A 26,373-nucleotide genomic window follows, 5' to 3' on the forward strand; every position below is an offset into this window, starting at 1 on the left:
ACCTTTATGGCGAACAATTTTGTAGATTATTTCGATTTGGTATGATTACATTTTAAAGTAGTTTTTGAAATATTTTCAAAAAAGGACCAACATTTAAAAAAAAAAAAATATTCCCCACATACTCCTCGTAAAGTTGCCAAAGACACTATATACCTGAAATGCAAGGATTCCAACATATCTTAACTCGAATATTTGAAAAAATAGAAATGAGCGGAACTTGTCCCGTCTACTTTGGTTAGTTTCCGTTGTAAACTTCAAAAACTCCGATACACGTGTCTCATATTATTAGCTCTACTTTCATAATCTACTCAGTTTTCCTTTTAATTTTGTTGTTGTTGTAATTAAGACCATGTATTTAATGCAGGTAGTAGTTGAGGTCTCTATTGCAACGCTACATCCAAGGCCTAGTTTTTTTAGTTTCTTTGTATTTTAAATCACAATAATGTTTTTGACATTGGGCGACCTTATGTAGGCCTTGGCTACAACCTTATTGTCCTTACTTCCCTCGACAATGACCTGAATGTTCGAAAACACTTCTTAAGCGGTGTTCTGTGTTAATTGTGTGAATTCAGTGGAATAATTATTTACGATGGAAACATACAAAACTTCTTTCCACAACAATTGAGCTGGAACGCTATATTTTTGCACCCAAGTGTCTTTCTTCAGGGCATATGCAGATAAGGTTAGAAGATGTGATATACCGGCCCAACTTTTGGTACAGTATCTTTTTGACAAACTGCCTGCCAAAAATTATCAATATTGGTCCATGTTTCGGTATAGCCCCCATATTACGGTACCTCCCGATTTTAGGTATTTTGAATATTTTATGTACATTTGTTGACCGAACTACCTGTTATTTGACATTTGAGGTTCCCAGCAGTTACAAAACTTCTCCATTAAAAATTGTCAACATGGGTCCATGTTTTGGTATAGACACCCATATAACGGATCCTTCCGATTTTCGGTATTTTGTGGGTTTTAGCTTCATTTGTTGACCGAACTATCTTTAATTTGGCATTTGAGTGTGGTGGTCACAAATCTTCAGAAATTTCCAGCATACTAGGTCCATGTTTTTTGTATAGCCCCATGTAATGTGATACCTCAAGATTTAAAGTATTTTAATGATTTTAGCCACATTTTTGAACGAACTACATGTTATTTGACATTTGAGGTTACCTGTGGTAACCCCCATATAAACGTACCGACCGATTGAAGATATTTTCTGACCTAATCTAGCAATTTGTGGTATCCGTGGTCGAAAAACTTCTCAACCTTAAATCGTAGATAGAAAAGGAAAGTAATCATTTTATTTTAGTTCAGAATATTTTAACGATTTTTCACTTCTTTTTATATAACCATACTATTTCTCTTCAAAAACATTCGTAAGACTTTTCTACGAAAATTCTACCCAACTCCCAGTATTGTAGGCAATTTTTCCAAGAAACTTACATTTAGAGTAACCAAAAAAGTAGCCCCCCCCTCCTTTTGATTGTTTTTCCTCATATTAAGACCCTCCAAGTTTGTTTTTTTTGTTATATTTTGAGCAATTTTTTATTTTTATTTTTAATTTATATTATTTTATTTACTAATTTATTATTATGATTTAAATTTATATAATTAACAACAATATGTTTAAAATTGTCTCCTCCTTCTCCTCCATTCTCCTCCTTCGTCATTACTTATTTATTTACTTTTCTTGCGTCTGGCATCTGTTATAGCACCCCAAAGTTCGATAATGAAATCATCGGTAAAACCAAACGATTCTAAATCGGAATTATCAATGGCCTCGGCAAAATCCATGGAATTCGTTTTATCGGCACCCAAATCCCAGATTTGTGTTGCCAACTCAGCATCGTTGATACCCATAAAGGATTCGAGTAGATTATTTATGGCCTCAATACCCGCTTGGGTGGAATCGTCGTGTTTCTCCTCGATTTCTACATTACCGTTTGCCTTGAAACGTAGGGTCTCTTTGCCGCTGCCATAACCACCACGTCCAGAGGGCATGCGGGATTGTGATCGTGGTCCAATACCCTGGAAGCCACTGCGCATAGGTTCTACTAAACGCAGGGTGAAGGAGGCTCCGGTGGGTATCTCTTTTAAAAGACGTGCCACTTCATAATGTCGCTTACCCACCATACTTTCACCATTCAGCTTTTCAATGTGATCTCCAACCAAAATGTGTTCTATGCGATCAATGATGGAGCCCTCTTTAATGCGTTTGATGAAAGCAAAACCGGCACCATTATCGGTTATGGTCAAACCCAAGGCATCCTCGGATTTGACAATTTCAATTTCTTTTGGTTGACCCTTTCGATGGGCAAATATAAAGTCGTCCAAACCAATTTGACCTCCCAACAACTTGGTCATATCAACTTTGTGCGAGTTGAGGGTACAGAAGAGAATCTCCTCGGCAGGTATGTCATAGCATTCGGCAATTTTCTTGTATAACTCTCGTACACTGGCAAAACCGGTGATCAAACCTGTTGGACTACCATGGGCCAGTTGACAGTGGAACACCAATTGGGGTTTTGTAACATTCGATTCAAGGGCTGTTGCCGGTCGTTGCTGATGGTAATTGCCATTCTGTTGTTGTTGCGGTTGTGTGGATGGTGGCACTTTACCATTTGACATAAGACCATTGTTGTTGTCATGAAACACCGAATCTGCTGGTATTGTGGGTTTGGGAACTTTCTTGGCAAATAGTGGCATTTTGTTGAAAGTTTCGGAGCGGGTTGTGTTCTTCTCTTCAAAAAAATATCCAAGGTTCAGTTACGGGCGGGAGTTACAATTTTGTTTCAGTTACCAATCTATTCAAAGATGAAGAGAAATTTTCTTTGATTTAGTTTTAGGGTTTTTATTTTTAGTTCTTTTTTTTTGCTTATTCTTTACTTTTGTGGGAGTTGTGATTTGTTACCTTCACCGTTGTTTTTGTTAGTTAATGCAGTTTGATGGTGGTGGTGGAGTTGTGAGTACAGAAATGATGTGCGATTTTGTTAGATAAGACATGTAAACTTAGGTATATTTGTATATATCTATATGTATATGTTAGTTTCTTCCCAATCTTCTTCCCAATATTGTATGTTAGAGGGGGATGTAATAATTATTCGGAGATATACATTTAAATTTTTACTCAAGCTTTTCCTTTAGACAAACGAGGATATATATACATGGACCATAACGGTTTACTCCTTCAGGAACCTCCCGCCTAAAAGTTAAAAATTTGCCTCTAAATTGGTACGCACGATAACTCTCGAAGGCAGTAACCGATTTGGTTTAAACTTTGCACATCGTGATATATCTTCCAGATATAGATCAGATTTCCATATGGACTATAACGATCAACTTCTTGGGGCACCTCCCACACAAAATTTGAAAATTGTTTAAAAGAAGTGAAGTTTAAAGCCACTTCTAGGATCTTCTTCAAATTTTTAACCATGAAGTCCTTGTGAACCTTTTAATAGTATATACTTGTAAATACTTCCTGAGATAATGGGCCAAAAGTACTAAAAAAACTCTGACGGCACCTATAAAATGACAGATAAGCATCGGATTGGCCCGAAACCAAAAGCGTTTCTGCCAGCGTCTGTCAACCCAGCAACAAATCCATGCTGCTACAACAACAAGCGATAACCATGTTAACTTACGAACTAAGTATCCGATTTGACCGAAACTTTGCACATCGTAAAATTGTTTCTAAACGTACATCAACTTCCAAGAAGGTCTACATCGGAGAACACCGTCGTGCCCTTGCCTCACAAAATTTCATTTTTTTCGCAAAAGTTTGAAATTTTTACCGAAGGTACTCTTTGGGGCCCTGTTTACTGCGATTTAATGTATTTCGTGAGCAAGACCATACTTCCTGACGGTGCCAATTAAAATGACTTATAAGCACGATTTGAACGAAAATTTTTAAAGGTCTGTCCGAGGGTCATTTTAAAATTGTTACCTCTTGTGGTCCTACTTACAGCGATATAATGCTTTTCGTGGGCAAGTCTATGCCTCCTAACATAATGGTACGAAATCTCAAAAAAAATCCTACGGCATCCAACTAAAATGTCTGGTGAGCACGATAGTCATCGAAAGAAGTGACTCCTAAACATAGATCAAGTTTCAATATGAACTATGTCGGTCTATACCTTGAGGTACATAACGTTCAACGTCACATCTCGTATAATTAGACAATTTTAATTCTCTGAGGAAGACAATATTTCACGAAATATGGTCATAGAAACTTTTCAATATTTAGGGCCACTCCTGCCATGATAGGCCTCCGAAATACTCTATTTCTCTATGCAACATAAATACTAGCGCATATGCCGAAAACCTCATAGGTCGCCTTTTGTATAAAAGAAGACATCATACTGAAGTCATCATATTTAGGCTTCTCCAAAGAATAAGGACTCATAGGTCGGTTTCTTTACAGAAGAAGACCTCATAAGTGGGCATATGTACAGAAGAAGACCTCTTAAGTGTGCTTCTGAAAAAAAGAAGAAGACTTCTTAAGTGGACTTATGTACAGAAGAAGACCTCATAACTCATAAGGCTTCATAAGTGGGCTTCTGCACAGAAGAAGACCTCATAAGTGGACTTATGTACAGAAGAAGACCTCATAAGTGGGCTTCTGAACAGAAGAAGATCTCATAGGAAGGAATTCTGTACAGAAGAAGACCTCATATGTGGGCTTCTGAACAGAAGACGACTTCATTATTGGGCTTTTGTACAGAAGAACACCTCATAAGCACTGTGTGCCTTAACCAAATTTAAATAGAAGGTGCTTACACCTGGGAAGTTTTTGCAGATTCTGAAACTACAATGCTCTTAGATGAGAAATATCAAGAAACAACCGTGTAAGTGGACTTATGTACAGAAAAAGACCTCATAAGGGGGCTTCTGAACAGAAGAAGACTTCATAAGTGGGCTTTTGAACAGAAGAAGACCTCATAAGGGGATTCTGAACAGAAGAAGTCTTCCTAAGTGGGCTTCTGAACAGATGAAGACTTCATAAGTGGGCTTCTGTACAGAAGAAGACCTCATAAGTGGGCTTGGGTACAGAAGAAGACCTCATAAGTAGATTTATGTACAGAAGAAGACCTCATAAGTGGACTTATGTACAGAAGAAGGCCTCATAAGTGCACTTATGTACAGAAGAAGACCTCATAAGTGGTCTTCTGTACAGAAGAAGACCTCATAAGTGTGCTTCTGAACAGTAGAAGACTTCATAAGTGGGCTTCTGTACAGAATATGATCTCATAAGTGGTCTTCTGTACAGAAGAAGGCCTTATAAGTGGGCTTCTGAACAGAAGAAGACTTCATAAGTGGGCTTCTGAACAGAAGAACACTTCATAAGTGGGCTTCTGAACGCAAGAACACTTCATAAATGGGCTTCTGAACAGAAGAACACTTCATAAGTGGTCTTCTGTACAGAAGGAGACTTAATAAGTGGACTTATGTACAGAAGGAGACTTCATATGTGGACTTATGTACAGAAGAAGACCTCATAAGTAGGCTTCTATACAGAAGAAGACTTCATAAGTGCGCTTCCGTACAGAAGAATATCTCATAGGCAGACTTCTGTACAGAAGAAGACCTCATAAGTGGGCTTCTGAACAGAAGAAGACTTCATAATTGGGCTTCTGTACAGAAAAAGACCTCATGAGTGGGCTACTGTACAGAAGAACACCTCATAAGTGGACTTATGTACAGAAGAAGACCTCTTAAGTGGGCTTCTGAACAGAAGAAGACTTCATAAGTGGGCTTATGTACAGAAGATGATCTCATAGCCAGGCTTCTGTACGGAAGAAGACCTCATAGATCGGCTTCTGTATAGATGAATATCTCATAGGACGGCTTCTAAACAAAAGAAGACCTCATAAGACGAGTTCTGAACTGAAGAAGAGGGCAGCTTCTCAACTGAAGAAGTCCTCATACAGTATAATACCTTATAGATTGATTTCTTTACCGGCGAAGAACTCATATGTTGGCTTATATGCAAAAGAACACCTTATAGGTCGGCTTGTTTACAGAAGAAGACCTCATAGGTCGGCTACTCTACAGAAGAAGATCTTACAGGTCGGCTACCGTACAGCAAAATACCTCATAGGTCCTTTTCTTCACAAAAAAAAAAAAAAAATACCTCATAGGAAGACTTCTAGGTCAGCCTCATTAGCCAACTTCTGTATATAAGAAAACCTCATAGTTCGATTTCTGTACAGAAGACTACTATAAGACTACCTCATGGCCTTCTATAGAAAGACCTCCTGGTTCTCTATGAGAAGACATCATGGTCTTCTATGAGAAGACCTCCTGGTCTTCTATAAGAAGACCTCCTGGTCTTCTATGAGAAGACTTCATGGTCTTCTATGAGAAGACTTCCTGGTCTTCTATGAGAAGACCTCCTGGTCTTCTATAAGAAAACCTCATGGATTTCTAAATGAGGACCACATGGTCATCGAAGAAGTTCTTACTCCTTCAAGTACACCCCCTCACCCCACCCCAACAAAATTTCAAAAAAACTTTCGCAAAATTGCACTTTAAGGACATGCCTCGGGTCTTTTCGTTTTTTTTACAGCATGTTGTCCTCGTGACCCATTATACTACGGGACAATTTTTTCAGGGACAAGTCCATGCTTCCTGAAAAAATGTCCCGAAAGCTATAAAACCCCCTTCAAATCGGATACTGGGTTCGTTGGTCCAAAATTAGCGTATCGTAATATTTCTGCGAATTGTAGAAAAAGTTAGAAGATGGTGTTTATCGGTCCTCTACTTCCGGTACCTATCCGACAAAAGTTAAAAAAAAATGTTCGCAAAAATTGTACTCGCAATTTCTCTTGAATGGAGCAACCGATTGGATCTAAACTTTGGATCGTGTAATATTTTGTCCAAAATTAGTATAAGTTCGAAAATGTAGGTCCACTCTTTAGGGTAACTCCCTCACAAAAGTTTAACATTTTTGTTTAAGAAAAGTTTTTCCAAAGAAGCACCCATTTCTTCAGAAAGGGCCTATAGAAATGGTATATTTTTGTAATAGGAAAAATGTCAACTCAGTCTCCTGAGGTATACTTTCTGTAAGACGTCAGGCACATGAGGTAAATTTTTCTTTAGGAAAATGGACCATATCGGATCATTTCATAGGGTACCTCCCTCACAAAAATTCGACAATTTTGTTCAGGTTATGTTCCAGGATCCATTAGAATTTTTTCCCAAAGGTACTCAATTATTTCCGAAAGGGTCTATATAGAATCACCATTTCTTTCAGAATGGGTCTATAAAAAGGGTATATTTTTAATAAGAAAAATGTCACCTCGGTTTCCTGAGGTATATTTTTCTTTGGAAAATTTCACCTCAGACACCTGAGGTATATTTTCCTTTGGGAAAATTTCACCTCAAGCACCTGAGGTATATTTTTCCTTGGGAAAATTTCACCTCTGTCGCCTGAGGTATATTTTTCTATAGGAGGTCAGGAGTATAAGTGATATTTTTCGTTAGGAAAATTTTACCTCAGGCCCCTGAGGTATATTTTTCTTTAGGTTGCCGACTGCAATGATAAATGACTATCGAAAGGAATAACTTTCAAAGGAAAATCCATTTCCAAAATTGACTATGTTGTTTCCTCCCCTCAGGTACATTCTTCACAACTTTTGAGCCTTAATTTAAATCCATATTTTTGTCGGCAAAACCCCATAAATACATACTTTTTAGGGAGAAGGATCTTGGTTGTGGAGCCGGTATTCGATCTGTCGATAGATGAAGATTAAAATTCACACAGGCTGAGGTTATATCTCTGTCTTATTGTTCAAAACAAACTTATTTCAGATAGTCATTTGCACTAAGCATTGCATGTGCCGAAATTCTAATCAATAAATATTTTTGCAACTAACGCCTTGTCATGTTTATATTTGTCATTAAGAAAGTTTGTTGTTTATTTTTTTTGCATTGCCATATTTTTTGTAATTAAGAAACACTTAAAACTATTTGTTTTTTATCACCAAAATTGTTTATAGAGAAAAAATATACCATTATTAAAAGTGATTGATGATTAATAGCAAAAACAAAAAAGTTAAGGAAGTTTAGGCCATTAGAGAAGAGAGTTCACGAACACGAACAAAGATAAAAATGTGAGGTTATGTTGTTAGAATGTGGTTGATAATAGCAACTATAATTTCACTACACTTTTTGTTTATGCCATTTTGAGTTATGGAAAGTTATTTACAAGTTATTATACAGCACACCAACACCATAAAAATTTTTTTTAGTAATTTGTATATTTTGTTTTTAAATATATTTAAGGGTATTATTACTAAGGCATTACTTTGATCACTTAATTTAGTTTTTGTTGTTTTTTACAAAATGAATAAAAATATTAATAAATAACTATTTTTTCTATTTTTTATCTTTAGGCAAACGCGGCCACGGCGTCACTGACAATGGCATAGACCACGACGACGATAACTACAACGAATGAGTTGCCCTCTCTCTGTGTCTCTGTCTCTGGTGGTATCTATCACAACACAAATATTTTTCCAAAACAATTCAAGATAAGATTTTTTAAATAGTAAAAAATAACAACAAAATAAAAAAAGATACTGCAAGAGGTGTAATTTCCCAGGCAGCCAGCAAGCAGTTCATGGACAGTGAAGGCGTTCACACACAAAGTGAAGAGTAAGACGAATTTGTCAAATACCGTAACAAACTGATAAGAGGAGATTGATAAGCGTTTTGAGAAGTTTTTGATAACAATCGATGACCAAGGGCCCACCACAGAATCGAATCAAATAAATATCACCACAAAGTACTTTATTTACAATATTTTTAATCGCCGGGATAGCACACTTGGAAATATGTTGTCTTATGCTTTTTTCTTTCGCCCGTTTAGTTAGAATGTCTGCAGCAAACTAAATGTGGCAGAAGGTGGATAGACGAGTCACTCACGTAGTACATGTGGGTGCTTGCAACATTCATTGTTTTTTTTGCCTACTCCAGACGGCCACCATGGAAATGAACACTTAAAGTTTTCTTGCATTGTTTCTATTTTTGATCCACAAGAATTCGGAGGAGTTCTATAATTAGATTAGGAAAACCGAAGACTGCTGGTGGTGCCCCACATTTTGTAACCAAAGAAAATATTGTAATTTTTTAATGGGAATTCTATTAGGAAAATTCAATTCAATTATGTTGTAAAACTATTCAAATTCTCGGCAATGCGGAAATGCATTCTTTGGGGGAGCCATCAGCATAGTATTGCTTAATTGATTTGTACGAAATTCAGATAAAACATTCCAACAATTGTTTTAAATAATAAAATTGTTTAATAAAAAACAAACAAAGATGCTTGGGGCTTGCGAGGTCGATCTTGCGACACCCTATGCAACACTCTGCATCGAAGATGTTATTGTGTTCAAATATCAATCCCTGATGGCCAAAAGTCAATATGATGGAAGTCCATATGATGTGATGGAAAACGATTCGACTCGTTTTCCCCATAAATCGAATTTTGGTGAATATTTTATTAAAGTTGAAAATGGATTTTAGAAAATAAAAAAGTACCCTCAGCCTATGTCTGGAATCTTTTCAGAAGAAGTATGGACTTGCTTCTGAAAAAACTTTTACCGTCATAATTGAGGCAGCAAATTCAAGTAGCTTCATCAAAAATCAAAGTGATTCGAGAGCAGGTGTTAAAGTGAACTTATCCGAAAATTTGTGTGGTAGGTACCCGAAGGAGTGGACAAATATAGTCCATATTCAAACCTGATCTATATCTGGTAAATATATTAGGATGTATAAAAGTATGAACTAAATCGGTCACTCCCTTCAAGAGTTATTGCGGCCACATTTTTTCCGAACATTTTTGAATTTTTGTGGGGGAGGTACCTGAAGGTGTGGACCGATATGGCTTATCTTCGAACTTAAACTAAGTTTGAACAAAATATTACGAAGACCAAATTTTGGACCTAATCGGCAAATCCGTTCGAGAGTTATCTTGCGCTCCAACCCCTACATTCAGTGTCACAGGGGCTTTTTGCATCTTTTAGGCAATTTTCTCAGGAAGTAACGACTTGTCCCTGATGAAACTTGTACCATCGTATAGCGGGCAATGAATACAAGTTGTTACAGCAAAAATCATAGCGATTCGAGAGCAGGTCCTAAACTGAACTTTTCCGAAATTTTGTGTGGGAGGTACCCGAAGGAGTGGACCTATTGAGAACCTCATCTAAATATGGTACACATTTCACGATGTGCAAAGTATGGACCAAATCGGTTAGTACCTTCAAGAGTTATCGTACGCACAAATTTTCCGAACATTTTCGAAATTTTTGGGAGTAGGTACCAGAGGGAATGGACCGATATAACCCATCTTCGAACTTGAACTAAGTTTGGACAAAATATTAGGAAAGCCAAATGTTGGACCGAATCGGTTAATCCGTTCGAGAGTTATCGTGCGCTCCAGCCAGCCAGACAGACGGACAAACATGGCTAAATCAACTCCAAATTGTCTGAAACGGAGTTCGTCCAAACATACATGGGGTCTAAAACCATTATTTCGATGAGGCATATTTTGCCGTATGAAAGTGTATATACCCTCGTTAGCATAAATGCTGAGGGTATAATTTAATATTAACAATTGAGCAAAGGCCCTACACCACTTCCTCTGTACATAAGCTTTATATATCTTCGTTGTTTAACCACCTACGCCTCTCTACTTTACATCATTGTAAAGGTTTCCACTTTCCAGAAGCGGAGATATTCGCATAAGAATGAAATCTTGATTTTTTATCCACAGAAGTTTTCCCCATTCCCATCCCTGAATATAATCCGACCCCCACAAAGGTAATAGGCTTCTTCTCCAATAGGATCCCCATCAACGCAAAAAATTCCATTACGATTTGAATAAAATTGCGATGGACAGACAGACAGCTGAGCGTCTTGTTCTATATCTCTAGTATCTGACCACTTTTGGCAATGCAATTGAGATCAATTAAATGTTCAGAATGCCTTCTTTAATATTGGTCACTTTGGTGAAATGCGCCCAACCAAAGCTGGGATATTCGTCATTAGATTTCAAATAAAAACAAGTAAGAACGGCGTTAAGTTCGGCCGGGCTGAACTTGTTATACCCTCCACCACCAGTTGTATGGAAGTAAAAGGGAACAATTAGTTTCCTTTCGGTTATAAATAAGACTATATACCAAATTTCAGCAATTTCGGTAAAACAATGTGGCTAACATTCAAAATACCGAAATTCGGGAGGTACCGTTCTATGGGTTCTATGGTTCTATCAAAATATCGATGTATACCTACACATTTCTGGCGGAAAATTTTTAGACTCAAAGAAGACTAAATACCAAATTTCCTATATTTCGGCAAGATAATGTGGAAAAAATTTTCAAAATACCGAAAATTAAGAGGTACGCTATACTGATAATTCTCTTCTGGAATATTTTATAATCCCATGGAAGACTAAATACATAAAAAATTTCTTGGGATATTGACGTCACAACATTCAGAATTACGACCGACAAATTTATGAGGGAAAATTTATACCACCAACGAATGTTTGGTTTACATTCGGCGTCGTTTCGTGATTTCGAAGGCTTTTCGTGATTTCGAGCGGAATCAAGCAAAATTTATCATGATTTCGCATACAAAAATGAAATCATCTCATTTCGTGATTTCCCCGAAATCAACATCGAAATCACAGTACTCATGATATACAACCCTGTCTTTGCTTAAAAAAGTACCAAAAGTTGCAACACTTTTCACGTATCACAATAAACAAGGTAGATGGTCAATTGCTGTAACAAAAAATTGTTATTATAAAAATGTGTAAACAATGTAAAAAAAATATTATGTTACTTTGTTACAATGATATTTTCCATTGTGTTCCAGTACTTTTTTAACGGTAATGTTAGAAAAAAGAGCGAATTGTCAAAAATTGCTTTCCCATACAAATTTCTTAAAAAATACGGGAAAGGAAAACTGACGGAAATTGCAATAACTCCAGAAATGTCAAAATCAACGTATCAGCTATCATATTCAGGTGCTAATAAACATGCTGCTGCATAGTAGAATAGAACTATGCCAAATTTGTGTAGCAGAAAACAGGAGCAGATGGTGTTTGTTATTCAGCGCCATTTTCGTTTAAAGAGATGTGCAAGTCTTGCTAAATTTCGGAGTACGGGAACGCATTTGTAGCACTAAACGGGAAAACTACAGCAAGTAGTAATATTTTGCAGGTTCTGAACACAACTTTTATCTACAAAAATTTATTATTATGATGTCTCAACGATAAACTCATTTTTTATTTTTTCATTTGTTAGTATAATACACATGGTTTGTTCCAGTACTGCAAGAATCTACTAATTTTTACTACTTTTTCCGATAACATAAAGGAAAAAATGTTATCGTAGTAAAAAATAGTAGCCTCTTGCAGGTTCTGGAACAGAGCGACAATTAATACGATATATTGATAATTTTACTATAATTTTCGATATAAAGCTTTAAAGTTCTATATTGTCGCATTTTTTTTTGATGACTAATTCAATTTACAACAGCTTGTTTTGAAAATACATGTTCGATCAGCTGCACATACATATGCATCTACCTTGATAATTGTGATATGTTTGAAATCAACAAAAAATAAGTATAAACACCGGGGTGTATTTCAGGATTTCGTGAAATCCAGTGGATTTTGGAGCGTAAGTGTAAACTTGACAGAAGACTAAATACCACATATGCCGACAAATTTCGGGGGCCACCGTGGTGCAATGGTTAGCACGTCCGCCTTGCACACATAAGGTCTGCGGTTCGAATCCCAGGCCAAGCAACATCAAATTTTCAACGGTGGCAAAATTCCCCCTCAGTAATGCTGGCGACATTTCCTGAGTATTTAAGCCATGAAAAACTTCTCTACAAGTGGTGTTGTAAGTCACGCCGTTCGGACTCGGCAATAAAAAGTAGATCCCATATCATTGAGCGAATATGAATCGGCGTGCACTCATTGATATGAGAGAAGTCTCCCTTGTCCCACCTGGGATGTTTGTGGAACAATTATATATTATGCCGACAAATTTCATATGGAAAGTTTTATACCCCCAACGAAGACTAAATACCAAATTTCAGCCATTTCGATGGATTATTGTGGCGGCCGCAACCGTCAAAATACCGAATATCGGGAGCTACCATTCTATGGCGGCTATATGAAGGCGTGGACCTATACCGACAAATTTATGGGGGAAAGTTTTATACCCCCAACAAAGATTAAATACCAAATTTGAGACATTTCGGTGTGATAATGACTTCTCATCACATGCCACGGTGCTCTTGAAACAATTTTAAATGGAAGGTGCTTACACCTCGGAAGTTTTTGCGGATTCTGAAACTACAACGCTTATAGATGACAAAAATAAAAAAAAAATCGCCGGAGCGCTTTTTAAATAAATCGCGATTTAAGTTGACATTTTTAGGGGTTGTTTAGGTTTTCACGATTTTGCTTAGAAACCGCAAGTCCTATCAAAAAGGGACTAAAGAAAATATTGTAGCTATGAAAATTCTCTACAAGATTGACCTTTATGGTATTCTCGGCAGTTTCACCGTTTTTGAGATATGGAAGTTCAAAGTGGGACAATTCAAATTCAATTCAATTCTGTATCGCCCCCTTATAAAACAATGTCATGACTGCAAATTCCCAACTTAAACTTATATACAGTCGAAATCGCTAATAACGTCGTCGTTTATAACGTCATATCGCTTATAGCGACGAAATCCAAAAGTCCCGAATTTCTGCCCTTTATATTCCACACAAAAATATCGCTTATAACGTCATCGCTTATAACGTCATATCGGTTGTAACGTCGGCTTTTTGTGAAATATTTGAATTTTGCTATCGGTTATAACGTCAATTCATACGAAGAAGGAATTTTTCTCTCAATAATTTTTTTATGTATATTTTTTCAAACTCAAGCAACAACAAAATACCAAACTTATGCACAACATGCTCGAAGATGGCGGTCTCAAGTCAATTAAGCTTGAATTTTTGCCAACCAATGTGACGACATAATGTTAGAAGTTTTAGATGGAGGCAAGTCTAACAAAGAAATTGCGGATACTACAGATACATAATTTCAAATGCCGTCAGTGTCAGAGGCGTATTTAGCTGTAGAAACTCTTCAACAATTTATTTACTCAGAAGATGTTACAAACAAAAATGTGTTTTGGAAACCCTTTCAAAATCTGAGTTAAATTTAAAATTTATGTCGAAATTCGACTATTAGAAATAGAATCATATCCTATTTTAAGGTAATATATCTGCTGAAGAATGAATTTAGTATCATTTTTTATTATTATTTTGTTTTTAGTCATTTATACTTAGGTATATAGAAAGAAAATGTAAAAAATTCAATTGATTTTATTTAGTTACTTGATAAAACAACATATTTATACCCAAAAGTCACTATACATAATATAATTTTACCGTTTATAACGACTATCGCTTATAGCGTCCGATTTTGGCCGGTCCCTTGACCGACGTTATAAGCGATTTCGACTGTATCTAAAAAGGTGTTACAACTAAGGATAAGTTACTTAAGCAAGTCTTGTAGAGAATTTTCACAGCTATAAGATTTTCTCAGGTCCCATGCCGATAAGACTTGCCGTATTCAAGCAAAATCGCGAACCCTAACAAAAAAAAACCTAAAAATGTAAACTGAACTTCTTTATCTCAAAAATGGTACAGCCTGAGAACAAATCGTAAACGTCAATCCCGTAGAGAATTTTCACAGCTACAACATTTTCTTTAGCTCCATTTCGATTGGACTTGCGGTTTCCAAGCAAAATCGTGAAAACCTAAAAAAACACCTAAAAATGTGAATTTTGACCGCGATTTATTTAAAATCCCTACAACGATTTTTTCTTGTTTTTGGATTTTTCTCATCTAGGAATATTGCTGTTTCCGAATTCACAAAAACTTCCCCTGTGTAAGCGGTTTTCATTAAGTTAGTTAAGGCGTACCCTTCATGACATTGTTTTATAAGGTGGCGATACAGTCAGTGCATTGTCCCAATTTGAACTTCAATATCTCAAAAATGGTAAAACCTACAAAAATACCGTAAACGTCAATCTTGTAGAAAATTTTCATAGCTACAACATTATCTTCAGTCTCATTTTGATAGAACTTGCGGTTTCTAAGCACAATCGTGAAAACCTAAACAACCCCTAAAAATGTCAACTTGAATCGCGATTTATTTAAAAAGCGCTGCGAAGATTTTTTTTTTTTTTGTTTTTTGATTTTTCTCATCTATGAACATTGTAGTTTCAGAATCCGCAAAAACTACCCAGGTGTATGCACCTTCCATTTAAATTTGATTCAAGAGCACCGTGTCACTTTTCACATCCTAGGCACGAAGGGTTAACCAAGAGCTAGAAATGTCCATCAGAATCAGGCGTAAACGCACAGTCAATAATACACAAATACTGGGGCGAGTCTTCAACAATCTTCTCCACTTCTCATCACATATGTATATAAATCAGAAAGTGAAAACCTGGGGCTTTGATAAAAAATCATTGGTAGCGAAGTGTAAAGCCATCAATCATTTTGTCCGTAGCGACACTGTTGTAGTCACGATCACACAGAGTACCCGCTATTAAATTTGCAACACGATCCCAAAAGTGACCTTACTGGATTTAACCGCAAAAGAGTTTAACTTTTGTGGAGGTGATACCTGAAGGAATGGATCGACATAGTCCATCTTGGAACTTAATCTAATTTTGAGAGTCATTACTTTCTATAGTTACCGTGCCCAATCGTCGTTTTAATTCTTCACCGTAGAATGTTTATATCTTTCGGGTAACAAGAACAGCCATTAACTGCACTTAAGCGCAAATTTTGAACTTTTGTTGGGGAGGCACTCGAAAGGGTTGTCCGATATACAACTTATTGGAACTTGATGTATGTTTGAAAGTAATGCTCAAAGTCTCGACAAATTTGAATACTCATTTCGTATGTTATTGTGCTCGTCAGGTCAGATTTTTTGAGTTTTGGGCCATTATCTCACGAAGTAAGATGACGATGTAAAGATGGTCACAAGGACTAACTTCGGTAAAAATTCCACAACTATTCTCGAACTGTACCCTTTAAATTTTTGTTTTTTAACTTTTGTGAGAGAGGCACACACAGGAGATGTCCGATATAATCCCTAAATTGATCCAAGATATATTACGTTGTACAAATTTTGAACCAAATTGGTTACACTTTTCATGTTAACCAGCCAGAAGGACAAGGACGGAGTTGGTCTTACCACATGTGGGGTCCTAAACCTTTATGTCATGAGAGTGAGTAAAATTCCTTTTGTTCACATAGCACATCAGTTGTTGGCGCTACTGATTGGTATAATCCATAGTTCTTGATATGCCAAATGCATTTTGTAAATATTTATGTGTGTGTGTATTGTGTAATATTGCACAAATAATTTTACCTTTAATCAATTTACAATGACTTGAGAATTTGTTGTTGGAAAATCCAAAATTGATAAAAAAAGTATTGTTTGTAATCTTTTTATATTTTTTAATTTCTAATTTATGGCTTTACAATTTTGAAAGGCAACAAAAACAAACAAATGGAATAAACTGTCAATAATAATTTTTTTCTTTATCTTTCTGTGACATACATGCTTAGATATTGTAATAGAATTTATACTGAGAAAAATTTTAATAGGAATTACAAATTGCTGAACTATATTGTGGGTCTAATGGGGTTGAAATCGGAAGGCAACACAATTAATTTGAAAAGGCTTTGATATCACTATATGAGAAGAGTCTCCCCGAGGCTTTGGAATTTTCTACAAAAAATTTTAAGCCTCCTTATAAGATTTGGAATTTTCTATACATAGAAAATGTTGAACCTCCCTAGAGGCCTCGACACATAAGAAGCATGGCATTCTTGCTTAAGTCATATCTGATAAAAGACTAAAGACCAAGTTCGACCTAATAAAAAGATTTCAGAATCACATTTGCATTAGGTCGAACTTGGTCTTTAGTCTAAGCTAGAATGCCATGCTTCTTATGTGTCGAGGCCTTAAGGACTCCAGAGGTTTTGAAGTTTTCTATAACAAATTTAAGCCTCCTTAATTGCAACATCTAGGGAGTTCTCAAATTTTCTGTAGAAAATACCAAAGCTTCTATTAAGATCTCACATTTCCTGTACAAAATTCTAAAGGCCTGCGTACATAAGCTGCCTTGCCTGCTTACCTTGCTTACTTCTGATAAAATAATAAAAAAGAAAAGGGCAACCCAGTTCGAAATTTCCTCGGCCTTCTATATTCTTTTATTTTTATTATGTCAAAAATGAAGCAGGAAAGCAAGGCAATCAGGCAGAGCAGCACATGTACGCAGGCCTTAAATCCTATAAACAGCTATCAAATTTTCTATAGAAAATTGTAAGCCTCCTTAGAGGCTTTGGAATTTTCTATAGATCATTTTAAGCCTCACTTGAGGCTTTGGAATTCGCTATAAAAATTTTTAAAATTTCCCGTGAGGCTTTGGAATTTTTTATAGAAAATGGTAAAACTCACTAGATGCTTTGCAATTTTCTGTAAAAAATTGTAAGCCTTCTTAGCGGCTTTGGAATTTTCTATAGACTATTTTAAGCCTACTTAGAGGCTTTGGAACTTTCTATAGAAACTTTTAAGCCTCCTTAGAGGCTATATTTAAAGCCTCCTTAGAGGGCTGGAATTTTCTATAGAAAATTTTAAGCCTCCCTTGAGGCTTTGGAATTTTCTATAGAAAATTTTAAGCCTCCCTTGAGGCTTTGGAATTTTCTATAGAAAATTTTAAGCCTCCCTTGAGGCTTTGGAATTTTCTATAGAAAATTTTAAGCCTCCCTTGAGGCTTTGGAATTTTCTATAGAAAATTTTAAGCCTCCCTTGAGGCTTTGGAATTTTCTATAGAAAATTTTAAGCCTCCCTTGAGGCTTTGGAATTTTCTATAGAAAATTTTAAGCCTCCCTTGAGGCTTTGGAATTTTCTATAGAAAATTTTAAGCCTCCCTTGAGGCTTTGGAATTTTCTATAGAAAATTTTAAGCCTCCCTTGAGGCTTTGGAATTTTCTATAGAAAATTTTAAGCCTCCCTTGAGGCTTTGGAATTTTCTATAGAAAATTTTAAGCCTCCCTTGAGGCTTTGGAATTTTCTATAGAAAATTTTAAGCCTCCCTTGAGGCTTTGGAATTTTCTATAGAAAATTTTAAGCCTCCCTTGAGGCTTTGGAATTTTCTATAGAAAATTTTAAGCCTCCCTTGAGGCTTTGGAATTTTCTATAGAAAATTTTAAGCCTCCCTTGATGCTTTGGAATTTTCTATAGAAAATTTTAAGCCTCCCTTGAGGCTTTGGAATTTTCTATAGAAAATTTTAAGCTTCCCTTGAGGCTTTGGAATTTTCTATAGAAAATTTTAAGCCTCCCTTGAGGCTTTGGAATTTTCTATAGAAAATTTTAAGCCTCCCTTGAGACTTTAGAATTTTCTCTAGAAAATTTTAAGCCTCCCTTGAGGCTTTGGAACTTTCTGTAGAAAATTTTGAGCCTCGCTTGAGGCTTTGGAATTTTCTATAGAAAATTTTGAGCCTCCCTTGAGGCTTTGGAATTTTCTCTAGAAAATTTTAAGCCTCCCTTGAGGCTTTGGCATTTCCAATAGAAAATTTTAAGCCTCCCTTGAGGCTTTGGAATTTTCTCTAGAAAATTTTAAGCCTCCCTTGAGGCTTTGGCATTTCCAATAGAAAATTTTAAGCCTCCCTTGAGGCTTAAGCATTTTTAATAGAAAATGTTAAGCCTCCCATGAGGCTTTGGAATTTTCTATAGAAAATTTTAAGCCTCCCTTGAGGCTTTGGCATTTCCAATAGAAAATTTTAAGCCTCCCTTGAGGCTTTGGCATTTCCAATAGAAAATTTTAAGCCTCCCTTGAGGCTTAAGCATTTTCAATAGAAAATGTTAAGCCTCCCATGAGGCTTTGGAATTTTCTATAGAAAATTTTAAGCCTCCCTTGAGGCTTTGGAATTTTCTATAGAAAATTTTAAGCCTCCCTTGAGGCTTTGGAATTTTCTATAGAAAATTTTAAGCCTCCCTTGAGGTTTTGGAATTTTCTATAGAAAATTTTAAGCCTCCCTTGAGGCTTTGGAATTTTCTATAGAAAATTTTAAGCCTCCCTTGAGGCTTTGGAATTTTCTATAGAAAATTTTAAGCCTCCCTTGAGGCTTTGGAATTTTCTATAGAAAATTTTAAGCCTCCCTTGAGGCTTTGGAATTTTCTATAGAAAATTTTAAGCCTCCCTTGAGGCTTTGGAATTTTCTATAGAAAATTTTAAGCCTCCCTTGAGGCTTTGGAATTTTCTATAGAAAATTTTAAGCCTCCCTTGAGGCTTTGGAATTTTCTATAGAAAATTTTAAGCCTCCCTTGAGGCTTTGGAATTTTCTATAGAAAATTTTAAGCCTCCCTTGAGGCTTTGGAATTTTCTATAGAAAATTTTAAGCCTCCCTTGAGGCTTTGGAATTTTCTATAGAAAATTTGAAGCCTCCCTTGAGGCTTTGGAATTTTCTATAGAAAATTTTAAGCCTCCCTTGAGGCTTTGGAATTTTCTATAGAAAATTTTAAGCCTCCCTTGAGGCTTTAGATTTTTCTATAGAAAATTTTAAGCCTCCCTTGAGGCTTTGGAATTTTTTATAGAAAATGTTAAGCCTCCCGTGAGGCTTTGGAATTTTCTATAGAAAATTTTAAGTCTCCTAAGAGGCCTTGAAATTTTCTATAGACAATTTTAAGCGTCCTTAGAGGATTTGAAATTTTCTATAGCCAATTTTAAGACTCCTTAGACGCTTTGGAATTTTCTATAGAAAATTTTAATTCTCCGTAGAGGCCTTGGAATTTTCTATAGAACATTTTAAGCCTCCTTAGAGGCTTTAGAATTTTCTCTAGAAAATTTTGAGCCTCCCTTGAGGCTTTTGAATTTTCTCTAGAAAATTTTGAGCCTCCCTTGAGGCTTTTGAATTTTCTCTAGAAAATTTTAAGCCTCCCTTGAGGCTATGGAATTTTCTCTAGAAAATTTTAAGCCTCCCTTGAGGCTTTGGCATTTCCAATAGAAAATTTTAAGCCTCCCTTGAGGCTTAAGCATTTTCAATAGAAAATGTTAAGCCTCCCATGAGGCTTTGGAATTTTCTATAGAAAATGTTAAGCCTCCATTGAGGCTTTGGAATTTTATATAGAAATTTTTAAGCCTCCTTAGAGGCTTTGAAATTTTCTATAGAAATTTTTAAGCCTCCTTAGAGGCTTTGAAATTTTCTATAGAAATTTTTAAGCCTCCTTAGAGGTCGTATCAAAGTGTAAATACCCTCTTTAGCCTAAAGGCTGAGGGTATAAAAATTTTAAGTCTCCTTAGAGGTCATGAAATTTTCTATAGAAAATTTTAAGTCTCCTTAGAGGCCTTGAAATTTTCTATAGAAAATTTTCTATAGGACATTCTAAGCCTTCTGAGAGGCTTTGAAATTTTCTATAGAACATTTTAAGCCTCCTTAGAGGCTTTGGAATTTTCTGTAGACAATTTTAAGCGTCCTTAGAGGATTTGAACTTTTCTATAGACAATTTTAAGCCTCCTTGGACGCTTTGGAATTTTCTATAGAAAATTTTAATTCTCCTTAGAGGCCTTGGAATTTTCTATAGGAAATTTTCTGTAGAACATTTTAAGCCTCCTTAGAGGCTGTAGAATTTTCTCTAGAAAATTTTGAGCCTCCCTTGAAGCTTTTGAATTTTCTTTAGAAAATTTTAAGCCTCCCTTGAGGCTTTGGAATTTTCTCTAGAAAATTTTAAGCCTCCCTTGAGGCTTTGGCATTTCCAATAGAAAATTTTAAGCCTCCCTTGAGGCTTAAGCATTTTCAATAGAAAATGTTAAGCCTCCCATGAGGCTTTGGAATTTTCTATAGAAAATTTTAAGCCTCCGTTGAGGCTTTGGAATTTTCTATAGAAATTTTTAAGCCTCCTTAGAGGCTTTGAAATTTTCTATAGAAATTTTTAAGCCTCCTTAGAGGCTTTGAAATTTTCTATAGAAATTTTTAAGCCTCCTTAGGGGATTTGAAATTTTGTATAGAAATTTTTAAGCCTCCTTAGAGGCTTTGAAATTTTCTGTAGAAAATTTTAATTAAATCCGTCTTAAGGCTTTGGAATTTTCTATAGAAAATTTTGAGCCTCCCTTGAGGCTTTGGAATTTTCTCTAGAAAATTTTAAGCCTCCCTTGAGGCTTTGGAATTTTCTCTAGAAAATTTTAAGCCTCCCTTGAGGCTTTGGCATTTCCAATAGAAAATTTTAAGCCTCCCTTGAGGCTTAAGCATTTTCAATAGAAAATGTTAAGCCTCCCATGAGGCTTTGGAATTTTCTATAGAAAATTTTAAGCCTCCGTTGAGGCTTTGGAATTTTCTATAGAAATTTTTAAGCCTCCTTAGAGGCTTTGAAATTTTCTATAGAAATTTTTAAGCCTCCTTAGGGGATTTGAAATTTTGTATAGAAATTTTTAAGCCTCCTTAGAGGCTTTGAAATTTTCTGTAGAAAATTTTAATTAAATCCGTCTTAAGGCTTTGGAATTTTCTATAGAAAATTTTGAGCCTCCCTTGAGGCTTTGGAATTTTCTCTAGAAAATTTTAAGCCTCCCTTGAGGCTTTGGAATTTTCTCTAGAAAATTTTAAGCCTCCCTTGAGGGTTTGGAATTTTCTCTAGAAAATTTTAAGCCTCCCTTGAGGCTTTGTCATTTCCAATAGAAAATTCTAAGGCTCCCTTGAGGCTTTGGAATTTTCTATAGACAATTTTAAGCCTCCTTTGAGGCTTTGGAATTTTCTATAGAAAATTTTAAGCCAACCATGAGGCTTTGGAATTTTCTATAGATCATTTCAAGCCCTTGTGAGGCTTTGCAATTTTCTATAAAAAAAAATTAATTAAGAATACCTTAAGGCTTTGGAATTTTCTATAGAAAATATTAAGTCTCCCTTAAGGCTTTGGAATTTTCTAGAGAAAATTTTAAGCCTCCCTTGAGGTTATGGCATTTTCTATGGCTTTGGAATTTCCGATCGTATCAAAGTGTTCATACCATCGTCAGCCAAATACTGAGGGCCTGAAAAATTGGTATATTACTTCAATTTTTAACATTCCAAGTATCATAAGCTTCTTGATCTTTTCATTGATAGTATCTTCATAATTCAAAAATATCATCTGCCTGCCACTGAACTTGCTCACTGCCTAGCTGGCTGGCTGCCTGTTTTATGCAAATAACGACGACCCTGATGGCAAATTAAATAGTTTGTTGACACTGCCAACCAACTAAATACGCAAAAACCTCACACGCAAAAATAGTTTGTGCAAAAAAATTGAAATAAAAGAAGACAACAATGAAGTAAAGGCAAAATTTAAACAAATTCAAGTGATAATATTAATTTATGGAAATGAAAAAAAAGAGGAGGAATGGGAACTACGCAGAAGAAATGTGGACAAGCAAAAGAATTGGCATAAAGAAGACAAAATGTTAATTAAGACGATTAACAAGTGTCGCAAATCACAAGGATGAATGATCTATAATTTATGTCCAGTATGGAAAGTACATTTCTAAGGGGACAAAGATAGTCCAAAATTTCTCTTAAAACTGTTTTAATGGGATTTTAAATCAACAGTTTTCCAATTTTTTACTTTTATGATATTTTGGAAACACAAATTTAGATAATGGACCGCAATTGTTACTGTTTCTTGTTGTAAAACAACAAGAGAACGGGGACCCATGGACTCTGTAAGAAATAGGTCAACCTTGATAAAAACCACATTCAAATCTCATTAAAACCGAAAGACATTACGTATCTTAGAAATCTTTTTTTTTTTCAATTTTTACCCTGCAAAATCTTCCTCCAGAGAAAAATTCCCAAAACCTATTTTGTTAGCATTTTACTATAATTGAATTAAATAAAACTCATTTAAAGCACACTTAAACGCTCATAAAAACATAAATTGAAACGTCAATTCCATTCATATCGCCGCCAACAGCTCTAGAAATTTGCAAAACAAAAACATTGATCAAGCCACCGGCGATTTGCCGGTACACTGGCACTCAGCATATACCACACCACAAGTCTTCCGCATTGATTATTCGCAAAAACAAAACAAAAATGAAAAGGCAAATAGTAAAATAAAAGCGGTAACAATCGTATAAACCAAGAGAACAAAATATGCAAAATAAACTGCGTACTAGGAAAAAGTTCGACGATTCAACTCAAACAACAACAATTGGCAACGAATGTGTGTCAAACGCGTGGTGGTGGTGCCAGGAAAACAATGTGTGAATGCTTAAAAATTAGCGCACTGGAATTGAGGTACAATAGTGATAAATTGATAAATTGTTTGATGGTTTTTATGTTTTTAGATCATATAGGAACATGGTTAGAGCATTTGAATGCAGAATCGTGTTTTAAATTCATCTCTGTCAAACAAATTTTGGGGAGTAAGAAATGAACCCTCTCAAAACTGTATTCAGAGACTTTGAAATTTTCTATTGAAAATTTTGAGCATCCCTAGAGGCCATGGAATTTTTTATAAAAATGTTTGACCATCCCTAGAGGCCTTAGAATTTCCTTGAGAAAGTCGTATGCCTCCTGAGAGCCTTTAGAATTCTCTATAGAAAATGTTATGCCTCCCTTGAGGCTTTGGAATTTTCTATAGAAAATTTTAAGCCTCCCCAGAGGCTTTGGAATTTTCTATAGAAAATTTAAGCCTCCCCAGAGGCTTTGGAATTTTCTATAGAAAATTTTAAGCCTCCCTAGAGGCTTTGGAATTTTCTACAGAAAATTGTAAGCCTCCCTAGAGGCTTTGGAATTTTCTATAGAAAATGTTAAGCCTACCTAGAGGCTTTGGAATTTGCTATGGAAAATGCTAACCTCCCTAGAGGCTTTGGAATTTTCTGTAGAAATTTTAAAGCCTCCCTTGAGGCTTTGGAATTTTCTATAGAACAATTTAAGCCTCCTGGGGGCCTTGGTATTTTCTATAGACGATTTTAAGCCTCACTAGAGGCTTTGGAATTTTCTACAGACAATTTTAAGCCTCCCTAGATGCTTTGGAATTTTCTATAGAAAATTTTAAGCCTCCCTAGAGGCTTTGGAATTTTCTATAGACAATTTTAAGCCTCCCTAGAGGCTTTGGAATTTTCTATAGAAAATGTTAAGCCTCCCTAGAGGCTTTGGAATTTTCTATAGAAATTTTGAAGCCTCCCTAGAGGCTTTGGATTTTTTAATAAAAATTTTAAGTCTGCCTAAAGGCTTTGGAATTTTCTATAGAAAATTTTAAGCCTGCCCAGAGGCTTTGGAATTTTCTATAGAAAATTTTAAGCCTCCCCAGAGGCTTTGGAATTTTCTATAGAAAATTGTATGCCTCCCTAGAGGCTTTGGAATTTTCTATAGAAAATTTTAAGCCTCTCTAGCGGCTATGGAATTTTCTATAGAAAATTTTAAGCCTCTCTGGAGGCTATGGAATTTTCTATAGAAAATTTTAAGCCTCTCTAGAGACTATGGAATTTTCTATAGAAAATGTTAAGCATTCCTAGACGCTTTGGAATTTTCTATAGAAAATTTAAAGCCTTCCTAGAGGCTTTGGAATTTCCTATAGAACATTTTAAGCTTCCCTAGAGGCATTGGAATTTTCTATAGAAAAATTTAAGCCTCCCTGGGGGCCTTGGTATTTTCTATAGAAAATTGTGAGCGTCCCTTGAGGCTTTGGAATTGTCTATAGAAAATTTTAAGCCTCCCTAGAGGCTTTGGAATTTTCTATAGAAAATTTTAAGCTTCCCTAGAGGCTTTAGAATTTTCTATAGAAAATTTTAGAGTTGTAATCTCTCTTAAATGACTCCCATCTCTAGGCAATAACAACAGCCTTCATCTTTGCTTTCTTGTCAACGAATCATACATATATTGCCAATTGGGTTAGTTAATATTAGTTTCTTTATTTTTATAATTTTGTGCAGGTTTTTTCTTGTTGGTTTAAGCTTTGTTTAACTAGAGATCAGGTGATTAGAGTAGCCCGTTTTCAACGACTATGGCGTAGTCTATTGTATGTGGTATGTACTTGATTTTTTTAAATTTAATGGTTGATATAGCAACAAAACCACATACACACTGGAACTGGTAGAGTTTCTTTGTTCGCAGGCATTATTTTGCAGATTACTTGCAAGAGATACAGGTTTTTTTCACAATTTTACGACATACTTTTATTTTCAATGGACATCAAAATTGCTGTAACTAAGTTGGTTCGATGGTTGTGTATATGGGAGACAAAGATTGGGTAATAATTTGAAAATCTAAAGTAAATTACAACATGTTTGCGAAAATTTTATTGAACGATTTTGTTAAGGGAAATAAATGACAAAAAAATCATGGGAAAATAATTTTGTTTAAACAATTTGCCTATGATTGTGGCTAAGTAGTTTTTAAGTAACGCAGTGGAATACTCCTTCTTGGTTTTACATTTCCGTAAGAAGAACCATTAGTGCTCAGCTTCATTTATAAATTGTTCTTTGGCTTTTAAACCGGATATATTTAATAATTTTCTATTCGAATCGAACTGAATAAAATAATAATAAATAATATAAACACGTTTTTAGGTAATGATTTTTTCTATCTCAGCAATATTCTATTGTCCCCTATACATTTCAAACCTATAAATACGCACGTGTTTATTCCCCTTTTTTATTGTGCTAACAACATTTTACTTACAAATAATTCGTATTCTTATTAATCAGCTGATATTGTATTAAGTTCAAAAAAAAAAAAAAAACAAATCACAGCAAATTGTATAACAACGTCACAGAGTGACATCAAACAATGATTAAATAATTAAACCGGATTATTTTTGCATTAATCAGCTAATTTGACTTTCAGTTCTACATTGGACTATATATAAAAATAATATAATCTTTTTCTTTGCTATCACTATAATCCAACTGATTATTTGTTAAATAAATTAATTTATTAAACAAGGTCGCATTGTAGTCCCCATAACATGAGACCATGTTTTGAATGAATTTCTTATTTCAATAAAAATAAATAATGCTATGTTCAGGATGATAAAATGGAGACATACTTCTTAGAAGCCCTCAATAGACAGAAAACCTCTTACAGGACATCCTTAAACAGAAAACAGGTTCTAAAAATTGTAGTGTTAACATTTCTTATAGAAAATTCCAAAGTCTCAAGGGAGGCTTAAACTTTTCTATAGAAAATTCCAAAGCCTCAAGGGAGGCTTAAAATTTTCTATAGAAAATTCCAAAGCCTCAAGGGAGGCTAAAAATTTTCTATAGAAAATTCCAAAGCCTCAAGGGAGGCTTAAAA

At 35.3% G+C, this 26,373-nt stretch overlaps 2 protein-coding genes across 9 annotated transcripts in view; both read right to left on the minus strand.

Annotated features, from left to right (window-relative positions):
• Lpin (phosphatidate phosphatase LPIN) overlaps positions 1 to 26,373 on the minus strand; it is a 166,964-nt gene that overhangs the window by 88,075 nt on the left and 52,516 nt on the right. The window lies entirely within an intron of this gene.
• The window catches only part of kermit (PDZ domain-containing protein GIPC-like protein kermit), a 29,745-nt gene continuing 4,925 nt past the window's right edge, over positions 1,554 to 26,373 (minus strand). The window contains exons 1-2 of one of the 3 annotated variants that reach the window (XM_073957570.1): positions 16,470 to 16,599; positions 1,554 to 2,810 (exon numbers count right to left, since the gene is read on the minus strand). In XM_073957570.1, coding sequence (XP_073813671.1) covers positions 1,684 to 2,712 — 1,029 coding nt within the window. In that variant the 5' untranslated portion in view covers positions 2,713 to 2,810; positions 16,470 to 16,599 and the 3' untranslated portion in view covers positions 1,554 to 1,683. Of the gene's footprint in view, positions 2,811 to 8,311; positions 8,481 to 16,469; positions 16,600 to 26,373 lie in introns of those variants that run through there. The other 2 variants (XM_073957572.1, XM_073957573.1) reach the window with 2 other exon arrangements.

Source organism: Musca autumnalis, unplaced genomic scaffold, assembly GCF_047663935.1.
Source record: "Musca autumnalis isolate F117 unplaced genomic scaffold, ASM4766393v1 scaffold_5, whole genome shotgun sequence".
Taxonomy (NCBI): domain Eukaryota; kingdom Metazoa; phylum Arthropoda; class Insecta; order Diptera; family Muscidae; genus Musca; species Musca autumnalis.